Raw genomic sequence first — 17,120 nt, forward strand, 5'->3', positions numbered from 1 at the left:
CCGCTTGCTAGTAATTAATATATTTACAAAGACTGATATTTGTATGTGGATGGTAAGTAAAATTCCTCTTCTTTTCACTCAAAATTAAATCCTTCAGAACACTCACGTTTTCTGTAATAATCCCTGTCATCAGAACACCTGTGTCTCTATCATCTGTTGACCCTTTGTTAATTTTCAGACACATGCATGGAAGGCAGCATCATGCTGCTACCACAAATGTTAAAAAAGAGATACATCTTACTTATTGGTTTATTCAGTAGGCATGGAGGGACAGTAACTAGAATAGTCTAAACGACGGCCAATTCCTTTTTAAAAATGTACCCAGATAAAATAGTTTGCTGAAATTTCAAAGGAAACAGATTACCTTTGAGCACCGACTGTTATGAAAACGTACTCAGCAAATGGAAAAAATACCAGTCTCAATCATGCAATACAATTATTTGATGTTGCCGCCACAATAAGAAATGGCATTCGTTTGGTTCTCCAAAGCTGTCCTTTAGCGGTGACTTTAATAGCGCATGCACCCTTCATCAAAGAAAGCCAACTACAATCCTTCAATAACAGCAAAGAACTTTTCTTCAAAGGAAGTCAGTACCAAACTTAAATAAAAGTGATGGAATCTGATGGATTTTTGCATTTTCCAACATGACTGGAACACGTTAACTGTGCTGTGAAAGTGTCCTTTTTTGTAGGGAAAAAGTTTATGCTTACAAACGCTACCAATGGCGGCTTAAAACGCAAACTAATTTTTACTGACTTAGAACGTACTTTAAAGTAAATGTGTTTCATTATTCGTTATGTGATTGTGCTATGTTTTTCCACTGAATTAAGACCAATATGACCTGTTACAAAATTAATTAATATTTTAAAGCTGTGTGTGTGCATATTTTCGATGGAATCACTTGTATTGTGAATTCAATGTATATGATGAGGTTTGCAGGTGAGTACACGGTGTTGATACTCTATTCATGCTATACATTTGACATTTATATATAAACAGGATTCATGTATATGTACCAATTCATGGTTCTCTAAATAAAGTAAACTATTATATTATGTCTTCTTTGTTTTCACTACAGGTGTATTTCTCATTTAATATGCATCAATTTAAGATGGTAACTGTGTCGACGAAGCACGTATTTTACTGCCCGCATTTATTACCCCCCACACACACACACACCACAATTTTTTGGGGGGTACATTTACTTCAGCTAACTGACCTGGTTGCATATAACACGGATTGGTACATAACGCGGTCGGGTTTTATAGCTCCCAACTACCGTGTTATAGTGGGGTCACAATGTGTGTGTGTGTGTGTGTGATCTAAAATAAATGCCAATCCCATTATAAAAAATGAGTAATGAGTAAATGCCTACAAACAGTGCCTAGGAAATTCTACTTGTGAAATTTACATTGCTGTTTAAAGTCAGTTTTGATGAAAATAAACAGTACGATAATTTCCAAAATCTCAATAAATCTAACCAGATTTTTTTTACCAAAGTGTTGTATCACCATATAAAACTACATTTAGTCTTGCTGTATCAGTGAAACTTAAAAGTAGGTGATTAAATTTAAGCTTCAGAAGTTAGAATTTAACTGGATTCTCTGGAGAACATCTTTACAGCATGGCAGTGAAAGTAAACACTGCTTAAAACCGGATATAATGGCATCCTGCTAGTGGGCCAAAAGGGGAGTTAACCTGTAAGGGTTGGTTCCCTTTGTCTATATAATACACAAAAAGACCTTTCTTTCCATTTTTCTTAGAGGGCTAGATAGAGAGGTAGCAGAGAAAAGTGTCCTAATGTAATGTGATCAGGTAATGCATTTGATGGAGAAATGGCCATGTGTTTTTCCATGCATCAAGTAATGAAGGATACTGATTATCACAACAGTCTGCGTATATGATGAACTATCATGGTACCCTTTATAATGATGATATAAACTGGCTTAGCCAATTGGAAAATAAATAATCTACAATCATACCAAATAACAGGGCTCTGCTGTTTCAGATCACTGTTAATAAATATTCATTGCATTGTGAGGTGACACTGGAAAGATGTGCAAGTTCTTGCAAAGTATGTAGCTGGTACCAAAACTTAAGAAATTATGTCATGACATGTCTGTGATTGTCAAGAAAGTGAGAAAGTACCAAATATCCCAAGGCACATTAATATAAATGGCTTAAATATGGTAAAAAAAGCACATGGTATCTGTGCTTACAGTACAAAGTATATGTAGCAACATGAAAGAGTGTATGGGGCACTTTATTTGTACATGGTTGCAATTTTGCCTGGAACAGTAAAAATATTAGCGATATGTACAATCAGTGGAGAAAAAAAATCCAAACTGCAAGCTGAACTTCACATACTTGTTGTCTCTTTAGTCTAGATTGACTCAGTCTTCTTAAACTCTATGCTCCAAATCACAAGGACCATATCTGAATCCACATAACTATTGCCATTCATGTGGGGGATAGTTTTCAACATAAAATGGAAAAGAAAACAGGGATCTGAGGGTCATTTTGGAAAATGTAAGAAGAGTATGCATTATGTTCTCCCCTTACCAAACAAAGTTGGTGAAGTAGCAAACAACTAGGTCAGGGTTTTGCCATTTAAACATACATGGTACCCACAGAAGGCAGTTTTTAAAAAAAAAAATGCCAGGGTACTTTGATTTCACATAGTTCATATTAAAATAAGACAATTCTAAATTGCATCTATGGGTGAGTACCCCACTTTAAAACTGCCTTCTCTGGGTCCCAAATATGTTTTAATGGAACAGCCGTCACTGGAAAGATTGAATATGGCCACCATAATGATTTTGGAAGAATACCATTTACATTTAAGACAAAAATAGACCTTGGGATGAATACTTTAGGAGGAACAGCGAAAACAAACTTGTGCTATCAGACAGATACTGTATGACAGAACAATGCATAAGCTCGTCTTGTCTTTAAAAATTATAGCTAAAAAATAAACTCCAACTAATTACCTGAGTTCTGTCTCTCCTGCTCCAGCTCTTCCTCAAGCCTGGCTTTTTGGCTGCGCATCATATGCAGTTGCTCCTCATAATGCACAATGGTAGAGTCTGATCGACTCTGCATATCTGCCCTCTCTTGGTCCACTTCTTCTTCCAATATCTGTATGTGCCTGACAACAATACATCAAGTAATTGTCAAACAGAGTGAAAATCCAACAACAATCCTGATTTATGTCTCTATAGTACAAGTACAGTAGACTGGCAAGGGCTTAACCCACATGCAGACACTCCTGCAATAGTGACCACTAGCATATACAGACCTGTTTACCCCCAACCCCACCTCAACCTGAAGATGTGTAATCTTTCAGGTAAAAAAGTGTAATTTTCCAGGCTTATGTGTAGTACTTTCCTAGCTTCCAGTTTACCAAGAAAATTCTTCCATTTTAGTAATTTTATTGCCTGATAAATCACATTAACAACACAGAAAGAAAAAAATATAAGCCAACCTAGCTAAATTTCACAAATGAAGAGGAACCATATACCTTTTCCGTTACTTCCAGTCTTACATGGTATAAACACGAGATCACATTCTTTGCAACTTGGGCACAAATCTGTAATATTCAAACTGAAAAGTATATAATACTGGAGTCCATCAATTTCATAGTACTGTACTGATAATTAACAAAGATTTTATGTTAAGTCTATAAGCTGTAATATTGTAACAAACTGAAAATGGTACTACCTAAAACTAAAAAATATCTCAATGAACAAATGAAAAAAAAAGATCTTAAACTGACATAGTCTTATACTGATGAGCAGTAAATATTATATATGACTACATTAGACCATGACATGTAAAACCCGTAACAATCAGTGTCTGATACAAGAATCACTTACAACAAGAATAATATAAATGACTAGCAGATATTTGGGTACTGTACTGATGACAGACAAAACATTTAAATCTCAAATAAACAAAAGAGAACTAAATTTGTGAAGATGTGTGCAAAATATCCAAGCTCTTGACTGAAAAGTGACTAGCCTGGTACAAAATATCCAAGGACGTGACTGCAAATTGACTAGTCACCTGTAAAATATCCAAGGAACTGACTGCAAAATTACTAGTATGGTACAAAATATCCAAGGACCTGACTGCAAAATGACTTGTCTGGTGTAAAACATCCAAGGATGTGACTGAAAAATGACTTGTCTGGTGCAAAACATCCAAGAAAGTGACTGAAAAATGACCTGTTAGATGCAAAACACTCAAAGAAGTGACTGAAAGATGACTTGTCTGGTACAAAATATCCAAGGATCTGACTGCAAAATGACTAGTTACATGTAAAATATCCAAGGATCTGACTGCAAAATGACTAGTTACGTGTAAAATATCCAAGGACCTCACTGAAAAATGACAAGTTTGGCGCAAAACATCCAAGGACCTGACTGAAAAATGACTTGTCTAGTACAAAATACCCAAGGACATGACTGCAAAATGACTTGTCTGGTACAAAATATCCAATGATCTGACTGAAAAATGACTTGTCTGGTGCAAAACATCAAAGGATCTGACTATAAAATGACTAATCTGGCGTACATGAATACTGTAAACAACAATATAAATATTAAAAGAGCACAAACAGTTCTTATTCAGTTGTTTGAAGATTAATGACTTACACACTGTGTTGCTTAAAAATTTCCCTCAGTGAATGTTAATCATTAAGTGATCTGGAGTAAGCTCCTTTCTATGCAGCAAAAACCTCATCTGAGTATTGGTAATCCTTGTCATTATGTCCTTTCTATGCCACAAAAAAATCTTGTGAGTATTGGTAATCCTTGTCATTATGTCCTTTCTATGTCACAAAAAAATCTTGTGAGTATTGGTAATCCTTGTCATTGTGTCCTTTCTATGCCACAAAAAAATCTTGTGAGTATTGGTAATCCTTGTCATTGTGTCCTTTCTATGCTGTAAAAAATCCAGTGTGAGTATTGGTAATCCTTTTCATTATGTCCTTTCTATGCTGTAAAATATCTCATGTGTGTATTGATAATCCTTGTCATTATGTCCTTTCTATGCCACAAAAAAATCTCATGTGAGTATTGGTAATCCATGTCATTATGTCCTTTCTATGCTGTAAAAAATCCCATGTGAGTATTGGTAATCCTTGTCATTATGTCCTTTCTATGCCACAAAAAATCTCATGTATTAGTAATCCTTGTCATTGTGTCCTTTCTATGCTGTAAAATATCTCATGTGAGTATTGGTAATCCTTGTCACTGTGTCCTATCTATGCCACAAAAAATCTCATGTGAGTATTGGTAATCCTTGTCATTGTGTCCTTTCTATGCTGTAAAATATCTCATGTGAGTATTGGTAATCCTTGTCATTGTGTCCTTTCTATGCTGTAAGATATCTCATGTGAGTATTGGTAATCCATGTCATTGTGTCCTTTCTATGCTGTAAGATATCTCATGTGAGTATTGGTAATCCATGTCATTATGTCCTTTCTATGCTGTAAAAAATCCCATGTGAGTATTGGTTGTTGTTGTTGTTGTTGTGGGGTTTAACGCCATTTTTCAGCACACGATAGGCTATATATGGCGGCCAGTATTAATGGTGGAGGAAGAACCCGGGAAAACCCCAGAGAGAACCACCGACCCACGAGAAGCTACTGGCATGCTTTCTCACATACCTACATTGGTTGAATCTGTGACTCGAACCGGCGCAGACAGAGGTGAGATGGCAGTGATCCGTAACGGAGAACGCTTTAGACCACTCGGCCACTCGGGTGTGAGTATTGGTAATCCTTGTCATTATGTCCTTTCTATGCCACAAAAAATCTCATGTGAGTATTGGTAATCCTTGTCATTGTGTCCTTTCTATGCTGTAAGATATCTCATGTGAGTATTGGTAATCCTTGTCATTATGTACTTTCTATGCTGTAAAATAGCTCATGTGAGTATTGGTAATACTTGTCATTATGTCCTTTCTATGCCACAAAAAATTGCCCTTGTGAGTATTGGTAATCCTTGTCATTATGTCCTTTCTATGCTGTAAAATATCTCATGTGAGTATTGGTAATACTTGTCATTATGTTCTTTCTATGCCACAAAAATCTCATGTGAGTATTGGTAATCCTTGTCATTGTGTCCTTTCTATGCTGTAAAATATCTCATGTGAGTATTGGTAATTCATGTCATTATAAAATTTCTATGCTGTAAAATATCCCATGTGACTATTGGTAATCCTTGTCATTATGTCCTTTCTATGCTGTGAAATGTCTCATATGAGTATTGGTAATCCCTTGTAATTATGTCCTTTCTATACTGTAAAAAATCTCATCTGAGTATTACTAATTCTTGTCATTATGCCCTTTCTATACTGTAAAAAATCACATCTGAGCATTGTTAATCCTTGTCATTATGTAGGTATTCCAAGCTGCCCTAGCTGATCAAGTCAATGGGCTGCCAGAAGAGCAAAAGTCAAAATTTTGCACATTTTGAACAATAAATGTTATGCGATCACTATTCATAAAATCAATAAATATATGCATTTGTCACAAGAACCACTTTTCTTCTATCATTTTATGCATAATCTTTGTGTTTTTCTTTTATTTTCTTATTTAAAAATATGTTTATTTGAGGTATGTAAAGGGCATAATTTGTGCAGCGGCAGTTCATCTGAACTGAAATTTTACATACATATTTTGTAAGGCTTGGGATTATGCATGGTATTTCCCATGTTACTATATTTAGCACCATTGTAAAGTAGAGAGAATAACCTACATTTTGATATCTTTACTGTGTAAATCGGTTTTGATTTTGCATCCAATTTTACATTTTGAAAACTTTAAAATGACAATTTTTCAGGTAAATCTCAATTTTAAAATACAAATTTGATATCATTTTAAAGCGTGTTCATTATACTTTATTTCTGTATGAACATCAGAATTTTCCGTGACGTCATGCAAGATCACTGCACTTTTTAAAGTATGCTGGGAAAAAGCCATATGCAATGGCTGGCCTAACACTTTTGCCACACAACTCGATGTAAATCCAAGACATATTATGGCATCCGATATTCCATCCATGGATTATTTATCACTAGTTTGTAAGTAAAATGATTTGTTTTTAATGTTTTATATTTATTTTTGTCCTTATATCTGTATTTTGAGTACCTGAAGTCATTAATTTGAGGTCCTGTTCTGCAGTTCAAGGAAAACCTTTCGAGTCCGATTTCTTCAGTTAAGTCATTTTTACACATGAAATACGCATGCAAAAATGGCCTCGGATGAAGCTTAGCATGTTATTTTATGTATTTAAAGTAAATTTGCTGACATATTTTTTTTCTTCTTGTATGTGACTGAGCAAGTAATAATCAATAGATTGAATTGGATAGCGATAAAATTGTGACCTTTGACCTTTGTGATTTTAAACACCAAAAGGAAAATGGGCTTTGTTACCCTTCTTTATTTCTTTTCACTTTGTTTCTTTCGGTTTTTAATTTTGAGCAAGGTCCAAAATCTGGGATAAATGTTTATTAACGATGAAAGGGCATTGTAAATCCAACTACAGACTGTAATTTTAGTATGTTAAAACTACAAGACCTATCCTCAATTTCCAATTTTTATATATCTACATGGCATTTCTAATTTTTCTAGTCTGTAACAACTCTGTATATTTTCAGGTCAGCATCATTAAATGTTGCTGAAAAGTACCTAATTTTTTTAAAAATACTTTGTGTGAAATTAATTCAGCCTGATTTAGGAAATCAAAGAACAAGACCATTTTTAAAAACAAAAACTGTTTTGGGCTGAACAAATAATCTACACAAATTTATTTGAATTCTTTTACTTAATATTTTTCTTTTGCTTTGTTGCATTCATCAGTTCAAGTGCATCTGACTTAACTCTTTCTACCCTTATACATTTCAGGTTTATGAGTGGATTAAGAAACTATCCTGAGACATCCTATCCTCATAATGCTTCACATGGGTAGCTGTGTATTACGATGACCAATATTACACTGGACAAGTGTTGGAAGTACAACAACCTGATCTGGCACTCGTACTGTTTTTATGTCAGATGAAAACCAAAACCGATTGCTTCAAATGGCAAGCTAGTGATGACATTGCTGTGGTTAAGTTGTGTTTTGTGTTTGATTTGAACTTTAATGTACAACCAGTTTCAAGTGATGGCTGAACTTGGAAAGTTAAAAATATTGAACACATTGACCAGCAAAATACAGCAGAATAAAATTCTCAAGCTAAAACTTTGTTAAAGATGTTACTTTTCTGATTATTTTAAACAAATTGGTCCTTTATGACATTTACAATTGTATCTACTGTTTTAAGTGTACATTATCTTCAAAACGTTAGTCATAGTGAAAGATTTTGATACTTTGTCAATGGTTCTTGCTTTGTAACCTATCTTTGCTTTATCATAATTATATTTGCTTTATTAATATGTATGCATTAAGGCTGTAATATGCTCCATTTTGGTGCAAAAACTATCATAATCAGTTACTAGTTGATGAAGTTGTAAACTTTTGAAAATTGTTGTTTTTGTCATTTTTGCCTATTTTCAGATATTGCTTCTGCTTTAAAACCTACTTTCACACTAATGTTGACACATTGTTTATTGCAAGAATTCTTCATATAATATCCTGCATTTTGGTACAAGATTTATTAAAATCTGTTTATAAATAAAATAGTTGTGACCTTTTGAAAATTGTCATTTTTGCATTGTTTTCGGACATTTATATTTTTGCTCTTTTCCCCGATTTCTATGATCTGGTATGGCAAAAGTTTCATACCCATTGGCCCAGAAAAAATTGGGCTTTGTTTTCAGAAAGTTTTCTCACAGGAACATACTTTAATTTGCATTTAAATATCATATAGTCTTATTATAGCAAGGTTGCAAAGACATGGAAAAGCTCAATTTCTGGCTTGTCCAGTAAGGCCACCCTCTGTAGTTTTACAGTTTTCGAGTGAACCTAATAAAAAGCATTTTTTGTGTATGATTGTAGTGCTTGCCTTTCTTGAATAACAAGGAACTTGTCTAGCTTTGCAGTAAATGCCACTGTTGTATAGCTTCAAATTTTATTTCTTTTTACTCATCTGAAGTTGATGGTAATTGCATTTTTGGTGGGGATTGCAAATTTCCAAAGTCCCTAAAAAACTTTGAAAGGTCATATCTTGAAAAGTGTTTGACCGATTTATGTGATTTTTTTTCAACATTTTATTTTCATATTAAAGTCTTAAGGATGGTAACAACAGCTTATTTGCTGACATCCTAAAAGTGCTTGGAATACCTACAGGAAGTCAGCAGGAGATTCATGTTTATAACCAATTTACACATCATCACTTCAACTCTGGTGATTTTTCTTTTTCTCTCCCCCCACAAGAACAAAAGAAATCAGTGCAAAAAACAATAAAAAAATGTATTCCTTTCCTTGACAAGACAGTTCCATGTGTCCTAATACAATGCTTTACATTTTCTGTTTTGAAACCAATAATTTCTCTGTAGGCTTTATGGTTATCATTAGGCTCTAAAAGCTTTCATTTTTGCAGTTTATGTGACATACTCAACCAGCATCTTGCCCATACTGTTTCTACTGAGCATGGAGGGCAGAAATGACATACGTGTCCAGTAAAATTGTGATACACAATACCTTTTTCAACAACATAATCCATAATCGGAATTGACAGTCTGGATTTTTTAATCATTTTTGACAAATGCATACAATGTTAGCTCAATGTAAAGGGTGTATTTGAGGCTGCTATCTGTACAAAGTATAAAATGATAGGGGTAAACAGGTCTGCATAATGAAACCACCTATGTATATAATATAAATTAATAGGTCCTACTTGCATGTTACATAAAGCATAACTACCGCTCATTTTGGGACAATGCTGGGCTTTCTGTAATTATATATATCAATTGATCATTCAAATATTTAAACTGTTCTGGTTTTATAAAATTACCAAGATGACACAACTGAGTATGATTCATTTTGTTTAATACATTTTACTTTACTACACTTTTCAAAGAAAATGCCCCAAAAATCTGAGACATAAATAATTTATAATATCACATTTCCAAATATTTCTGCTGATTTTAATTGTAAGGGTCAGTGTTCCAAACTACTCCCAGTTACTTCCCCTGCAACCTTCTTGCCAATTTTGACAATATGATGACACTATAATAGCAGCAATAATGCAATCTAATTCATGAAATCTACAATCAAAGCAGTTAATTGCTTGTCTGAACACTGCTGGAGTCATTAATAAAGTCTAGATAATTTCCCAAATTAGGATATTCTGTCCAATGAGACAATTATGTAAGCATTTTAGAATGCATCCCACTGCCCTTTTTAATATGTTAAAAATTGATTTTCAGGGGTTCATGCTTTCTGAATTAAACTGTGTCTAGCAGTTAGGTTGCTTTGGTAAGTTTGTACTTCAAAACTGTATTTTTGTAATGTCGAAAAGGCATGAGTGCACATCATCTATATGCAAATAAAAAACTTGAACTAAAACCTTAATGCGCATTTTCTTGAATAGCCCTCTTGACTCCAAGGTGGCAATCATACCCACAGAATAAGCTGTCTTTAGCTCTGATTATGATTCATACCAAGTACGATGAGATTCTATTAAGGTCTTTGGGATATATGTATTAATGAATAATTTTAACCAAAATATTAACAAACTGTTGACACCAATACTGACATTGCCGCTATTGCCAATGTCAGAAAAGTGATATTTCTTGGTTCCCACTAAGTAGACTCGACAAAAATGTCTTTCCTCTTTAAACTTACCCCCAGATCTTAATATATCAGGAGAATTAGTAACAGGAAAGAATAGTACCAGTTGATACAGAGATGTGGTCTTACAAGGATAAATGTTTCCTCTCACAAGTCCAGCACAAATTCAGTAAACCACATCATAACAAGGCTGCTGAGAGAGTTTGTTGAGTTGCTGATATAGGCCCTACCAGGTCAACTGAACGCTTTAAGATTAATTAATCTTCCAACAAAAGCTGCTGAATGTCAACATCAATCAATCATTTTCAAATATATTCAAGTTAACACATTCTCAAGATATGGGTTATTGCAGTAAAAAACTTCTCTGACATGGCTGCTGACCTTGAACATGATGTCAAGGATACAAAATAAATGAACTTACCTTTGACAATGTCAAGATATATTGACATGCTAAGTTTGGTTAAATTAATAATTAATATTTCTGGGAATATTTCAGTGTATTCATCAGATTTCACAACAAACTGGGTTTGATAAAAATTCATTCACAACTGTTTGTTATCATTTTCATAAACAATAACTACAAAGTCAGACCTTTGACCCTAAATTCATTGTTAGAGCACTAACTATCAACTCATGCATTGGAATGCAACTAAATATAGTCTGGTTAAAATTTACTTGTTCATATCACTTTCACTGGCTCAGTGGAAAACAAACATGCAAGCAATGACCTTTGACTTGATCGCAAAGTCAATTAGGTCTTGTTTCAAAACTCCTTCACAAAAATGCCGATAAGTTTATATCAGATCTGCACCATTTTCAATGAGAACCAATTAAATATCATGTTTTAGAGAACCCTTATGTCAATACCACTGTTGTAACTGAATGACAATAGACTTGTGGAATGACTGATTTTGTGTGTTCTGACTTGATAGTTCTCATTAACTTGGAGAAATCCATAATGACAAAACATACGATACTGCATCAATACATGAAGATTTTGTGCAAATTGGTACAGGTTTGTTTTTTATCCATACAAAGTAACTGCATTTGCATTGTGTAGATTATGAATTGTGTGACAATTATTTGAACCTTGCAATTTGAAAACTTAGTCTACTCCATCCTGTTTGATTTTCTTGTTCTCAAATCTGTACTTTCAGCTCAAGTACTCCACAGAGCAAATCATAAGAAATTGGAAATTAAAAATGGGAAGTGTATGTTTTTCAGACGGTCTACCATGCAGATAGTATACATTACCATAAAAGCTCATCTTCTGAGTGGTGCTTGAACTGTCCTTTCTATTACATACATACCTCTGATCCTGGCTGTGGGACAGATCTAACTCCTGCAAAGCTTTCTGTAGCTCCTCCTCAAATCTCTCCTCAAGCAGTGAGATCTCCTCACGAAGGTGCTGATTCTCTTCCTTAAAGTAAAATACAGGTCACGATAGAGTTTAAACAAAGCTTGAAAAACATCTGTACAAGTTGAGCATGTCCAACTGGAGAGATTTTTGAGCAAATAAGAAATCCCCAAATAGACATTACAAATTTGTGTTAAAAAAATTAATAGAATTGAAAAGTAACTCATACATGGATAATGACCAGTAATACCGGGGTCCCAAGTGGCAGAGTGGTCTAAAGCACTCACCATTATGGATCACTGCCATCTCACCTCTGTCTGCATGGGTTCAAGTCTCTGGCTCGGCCAAGGTGGGTATGTGAGAAAGCTTACCGATAGCTTCTCATGGGTCAATGGTTCTTTCCAGGGTTTTCCCAGGTTCTTCCTCCACCATTAATACTGTTAGCCATGCATAGCCTATCTTGTGCTGAAAAATGGTGTTAAACCCTATAACAACAACAACAAGCAATACCCAACATGGACATCTGCCTACTTTACTGGCCATTTCATCTTTCATCAATTAAGTTAAACAATTTTTTATGCCATATTAAGGAAGGAGTTTGGTTTGACAGCAAGGTCTCCATACTTGGGAAAGCCCTAAATCAATAGACACTGGTTACAGGGTGCTGTGTAGCTGACTGTAACAGCAGGTGTGAAACTGGCTCCCGACTTTCATCTTGATACAGATCATTTTGAAAGTTAACATCAACCATGCTTGAAAGTAGACCATACAACTGTAAGGGCACAATATAGTTGTGTGTGTATGTGTGTGATTTTGATTTTTAACATAGCTTTAACAGTTTTTCAATTATATCACTACAATGACTGCAGTATGGCAGTTTATAGCATTGTCTAGCACTGGGGCATCATGCTGCAGACATGTAGCATGATGTCCCACCCAGTCACATTATCCTGACACCAGGCCAACTAGACCTAACACTATCCTCTTAATGCTGAGCGCCAAGCGAGGCAGCTGCTAGTTCCATTCTTTATAAGTCTTTGCTGTGACTTGGCAGGAGACCAAACCCATGACCTCCTGCATCCAAGGCAGATGCTCTAACCACTTAGACCACCTGGAGCGGTAAAAAAATTTAGTTAAGTGACTTGCAAAATTGTTCAGCAACAACAAAAAATAAAACAAGATGTTTACTTGTAAACATGAATCCCCTCACCAAAAGGTGCCCATTTGGAGTAGCCGATAATATACACACTGGAAAATAGAAGATTCAGTCAAGCCTAAAAATTAGGTCATAGTGTCATACTTTTGGTATAGTTGAGTTATTCTCCTTGAGATGGATCTACATACCAATTTTCGCAAGAGACAGAAATTTTCACATTTGCATCAAAATCATTTAGGACCAAAATCGTGTAGTGAGATGTGTTTTAGTGAAAATCCGTTTCCAATATAATCCTCATCTTCAAAATCAGTAGTGATAAGATTTTCAAAATGACCACCATGGTCATGTTGGAGGCTGACCATTTTCATTTAGGACAAACTGAATATCATAATTAGGCTTTTGTTTTACAAAAATCTGGTGTGTAAATGGGTTTGTAACAATACGGACTTTTAAAATGACTATCATGGTGGCCATGTCTGATTGGCACCATTTACATTTAGGGCAGACTGGATATCATAATTAGGCTTTAGTACAAATCTGATGTGTAAATGACCTTCTGTTTGGGGTTTGTAACAATACAGACTTTGAAGATGACTTATCATGGCAGCCGTGTCTGATTGGCACCATTTCATTTAGGAAACCCCAGATGATCATCCATTCTGAAGAAGTAAACAACAATTTCAAGATGACCAACATAGTGGCCATACTAAACATCAGATGAGTACTCTTTTCATTTAGAGCTAACCAAACATCATAAAAGGTTGGGTTTTTTATAATACCTCATGTCACTATGATCATCTCTAATAAAGAAGTAGTGATAACAAGATTTCTAGATGCCCAAACTTATGGCTAGGTCAGAGACTACCCATTTGAAAAGAAAAGCAATAACAAGATTTGTAATATGGTTATCATGGCAGCTGCAGTGGAGGTCTAATTGCTACCATTTTCATTTAGGATCAACTGCAGATCATAAGAGGTTTTAAGTAGAAACCATGTCAATATGACCATCTGTTTAGAAGCAGCCAAAGGGGCACTCACCAGTTATTATGTACTTTTGAGAGAGTGGTGTATGTAAGGTGAAGTTGTTTGCATTTAAAACATGCACAGTGAAGAAAACGTTGGCATACCTCTATGCTACTTTGATGTAATGTGGCTGACAGTTCTTTGGATACTGTACTTTTGGAAACTGTAAATGATCTAAGCACATTGCTAACTAAAATTACTGGCTCCCTTGTGCTCCAAATATCAGCCTGAATTTGTCTAAGTACACTATCCTTAGCAACTATTAAAATAGGGAAAATGAATTTTTCCAGACTAGACAATACCAGCTTTTGAAAGTGCAATGAATGAATTATCAAATATATAAAATGTAAAAAAAGTTAACGGCTCTTTTTTTTAGTTTACCTCTGAAGCTCAGGAAGTGAAAATGACGAAGTGGGGCTAGCCCTTCTTTGAAAGGCGCACATCTGGAGCAAGGCCAAGCTGTATACTCCATAACCCATATTACACCAATATACACCAAAATAAAGGGAATTAAAGGTTCTTTGAACAATACCTAAGATATACTAGGTCTTTCTTAAATAGCGAGTATAACCAGTGAGGAAACCCGGGAAAATTCTTCTTCTTTAAAATCCTAACCCTATGCAAAACACAAAACTGTAGAGTGCCACCATATAAGATTTTCAATATGGTAGCCATAGCAGCTATATTGCATGTCAGATCAGCACTGTTTTGCTGTATGGTCAACAGGACATCATAATCCTTTCAGTAAAAGCCCAAAGACACTATGGTCATCATTTATGAAGTAGTGATACAATGCTAAGTCCTATTGCTGCAGGATGACTTTTACTGCAATATTTGAGCATTTCCATTCAATGCTGTCATCGTACATCACATATGAATAACTCGTATGTAAACATAATGCCAGGAAGTTAAAATGTTTGAAAAATAATTCTTTTCATGGTAAATAAATTTTTTTATACATTTTCCTTGCATGCACACATCTGTGATCAAATCTCATTCATACCATATCCAGTTCAAATCATGCTGAACTTTTCATTCATAAAATCGTGTCTAGCCCAATGCTAACAAGAAGTCTGATTCACAATTTAAAAGTAGAATTGGTCTATTCAACATAATATGCTCATCTAACTTTTGGGGCCAATTATGAGAGTACTGTCAAACTCATTAGCATCATTTCAGTGTAGATTCTTATATCGGTGGAAAAAAACAAGTTATGAACTCTTCAAATTCATCAAAGGTGCTTTCTTCACATGGTCATACCATTTAACAGGGATTATGGTTAGCAACAAATATGCCATGTAATGTAATAATAGAATGTCATAAATCATAATTATTTAATGGATCTACAACAGCTTGGGCATGCAAAGACCTTAATTACACTTATGAACTAAATTTTGAAATTTTGTATTAACTGCTGCCTTTACATAACATTTCTTGGAATGTTTTAATTTTTTTACTTCAAAACCATACAATAATGGTCACCATATTTCTCAATAGCTGCAGTCAGAGGATGTTCACTTTAGAGTGCATCCCGTCAGAGGTCACCTCTCAACACCTCACACTTTGGCAGGCAGACAAATTGATTGGAAATAAAGACCATTGATCATGACCAATGCCTCACACAATTGCTATTGATGAAAACATAATACTGACCAACAATGCCTCACACAATTGCAATTGATGAAAACATAATATGGAAACTTTTATTGGTATGTATCCTCAGTAGCCAACACTGAAATAAAATATACTGGCCAAAGAAAATTTTCAAGATATGGCTGGCATGTAGGATATCAGATCAGCGACATTTTAATTTAGTACCAAACAGACATAAGAAGTCCTTTAGTGAAAAATCCATGTTGATACAACCATACATTAGTAGAAGTATTGAAAATTCCATGTTGATACAACCAAACAATGGTAGAAGCAGTGAAAATTCCATGTTGATACAACCGTAGATTAGTAAAAGCAGTGAAAATTCCATGTTGATACAACCATACATTAGTAAAAGCAGTGAAAATTCCATGTTGATACAACCATACATTAGTAAAAGTGGTTAACTTTCCATGTTGATATAACCATACATTAGTAGAAGTGGTGAAAATTCCATGTTGATACAACCATACATTAGTAGAAGTAGTGAAAATTCCATGTTGATACAACCATACATTAGTAGAAGTAGTGAAAATTCCATGTTGATATAACCATACATTAGCAGAGGTAGTGAAAATCCCATGTTCATACAACCATACATTAGTAGAGGTAGTGAAAATTCCATGTTGATACAACCATACATTAGTAGAAGTAGTGAAAATTCCATGTTGGTACAACCATACATTAGTAGAAGTAGTAAAAATTGCATGTAAATACGACCATACATTAGTAGAAGTAGTGAAAATTCCATGTTGATACAACCATACATTAGTAGAAGTAGTGAAAATTCCATGTAAATACAACCATACATCAGTAGTAGTGAAAATACCATGTTGATACAACCATAAGTTAGTAGAAGTAGTGAAAATTCCATGTTGATACAACCATACATTAGTAGAAGTTGTGAAAATGCCATGTTCATACAACCATACTTTAGCAGAAGTAGTAAAAATTCCATGTTGATACATTAGTAGAAGTAGTGAAAATTCCATGTTGATACAACCATACATTAGTAGAAGTAGTGAATTTTTTCTTCTAAAAATGGCTACCATAGAGGCCATGCTGGATGTCATCACATCTGTACCAGTTTCATTTAGGGCAAGATAGACATCAATTACACCCAGCCTATTCACAACAAATACCAGAACTATTCATGTCAAAAAATAAGTTCTGGAATTTATAAATCATCTA

At 34.6% G+C, this 17,120-nt stretch overlaps 1 protein-coding gene across 6 annotated transcripts in view; it reads right to left on the reverse strand.

The window, feature by feature from the left end:
• The window catches only part of LOC149799184 (uncharacterized), a 124,245-nt gene that overhangs the window by 9,093 nt on the left and 98,032 nt on the right, over positions 1-17,120 (reverse strand). For all 6 annotated transcript variants that reach the window (XM_089958424.1, XM_089958423.1, XM_089958422.1 and 3 more), the window contains 2 exons: positions 12,054-12,163; positions 2,992-3,149 (listed from right to left, as the gene is read on the reverse strand). In XM_089958424.1, coding sequence (XP_089814550.1) covers positions 2,992-3,149; positions 12,054-12,163 — 268 coding nt within the window. The remainder of the gene's footprint in view (positions 1-2,991; positions 3,150-12,053; positions 12,164-17,120) is intronic.

This window comes from Sinohyriopsis cumingii, chromosome 5 (assembly GCF_028554795.1).
Source record: "Sinohyriopsis cumingii isolate HCF-2022 chromosome 5, ASM2855479v2, whole genome shotgun sequence".
Classification (NCBI taxonomy): Eukaryota; Metazoa; Mollusca; class Bivalvia; order Unionida; family Unionidae; genus Sinohyriopsis; species Sinohyriopsis cumingii.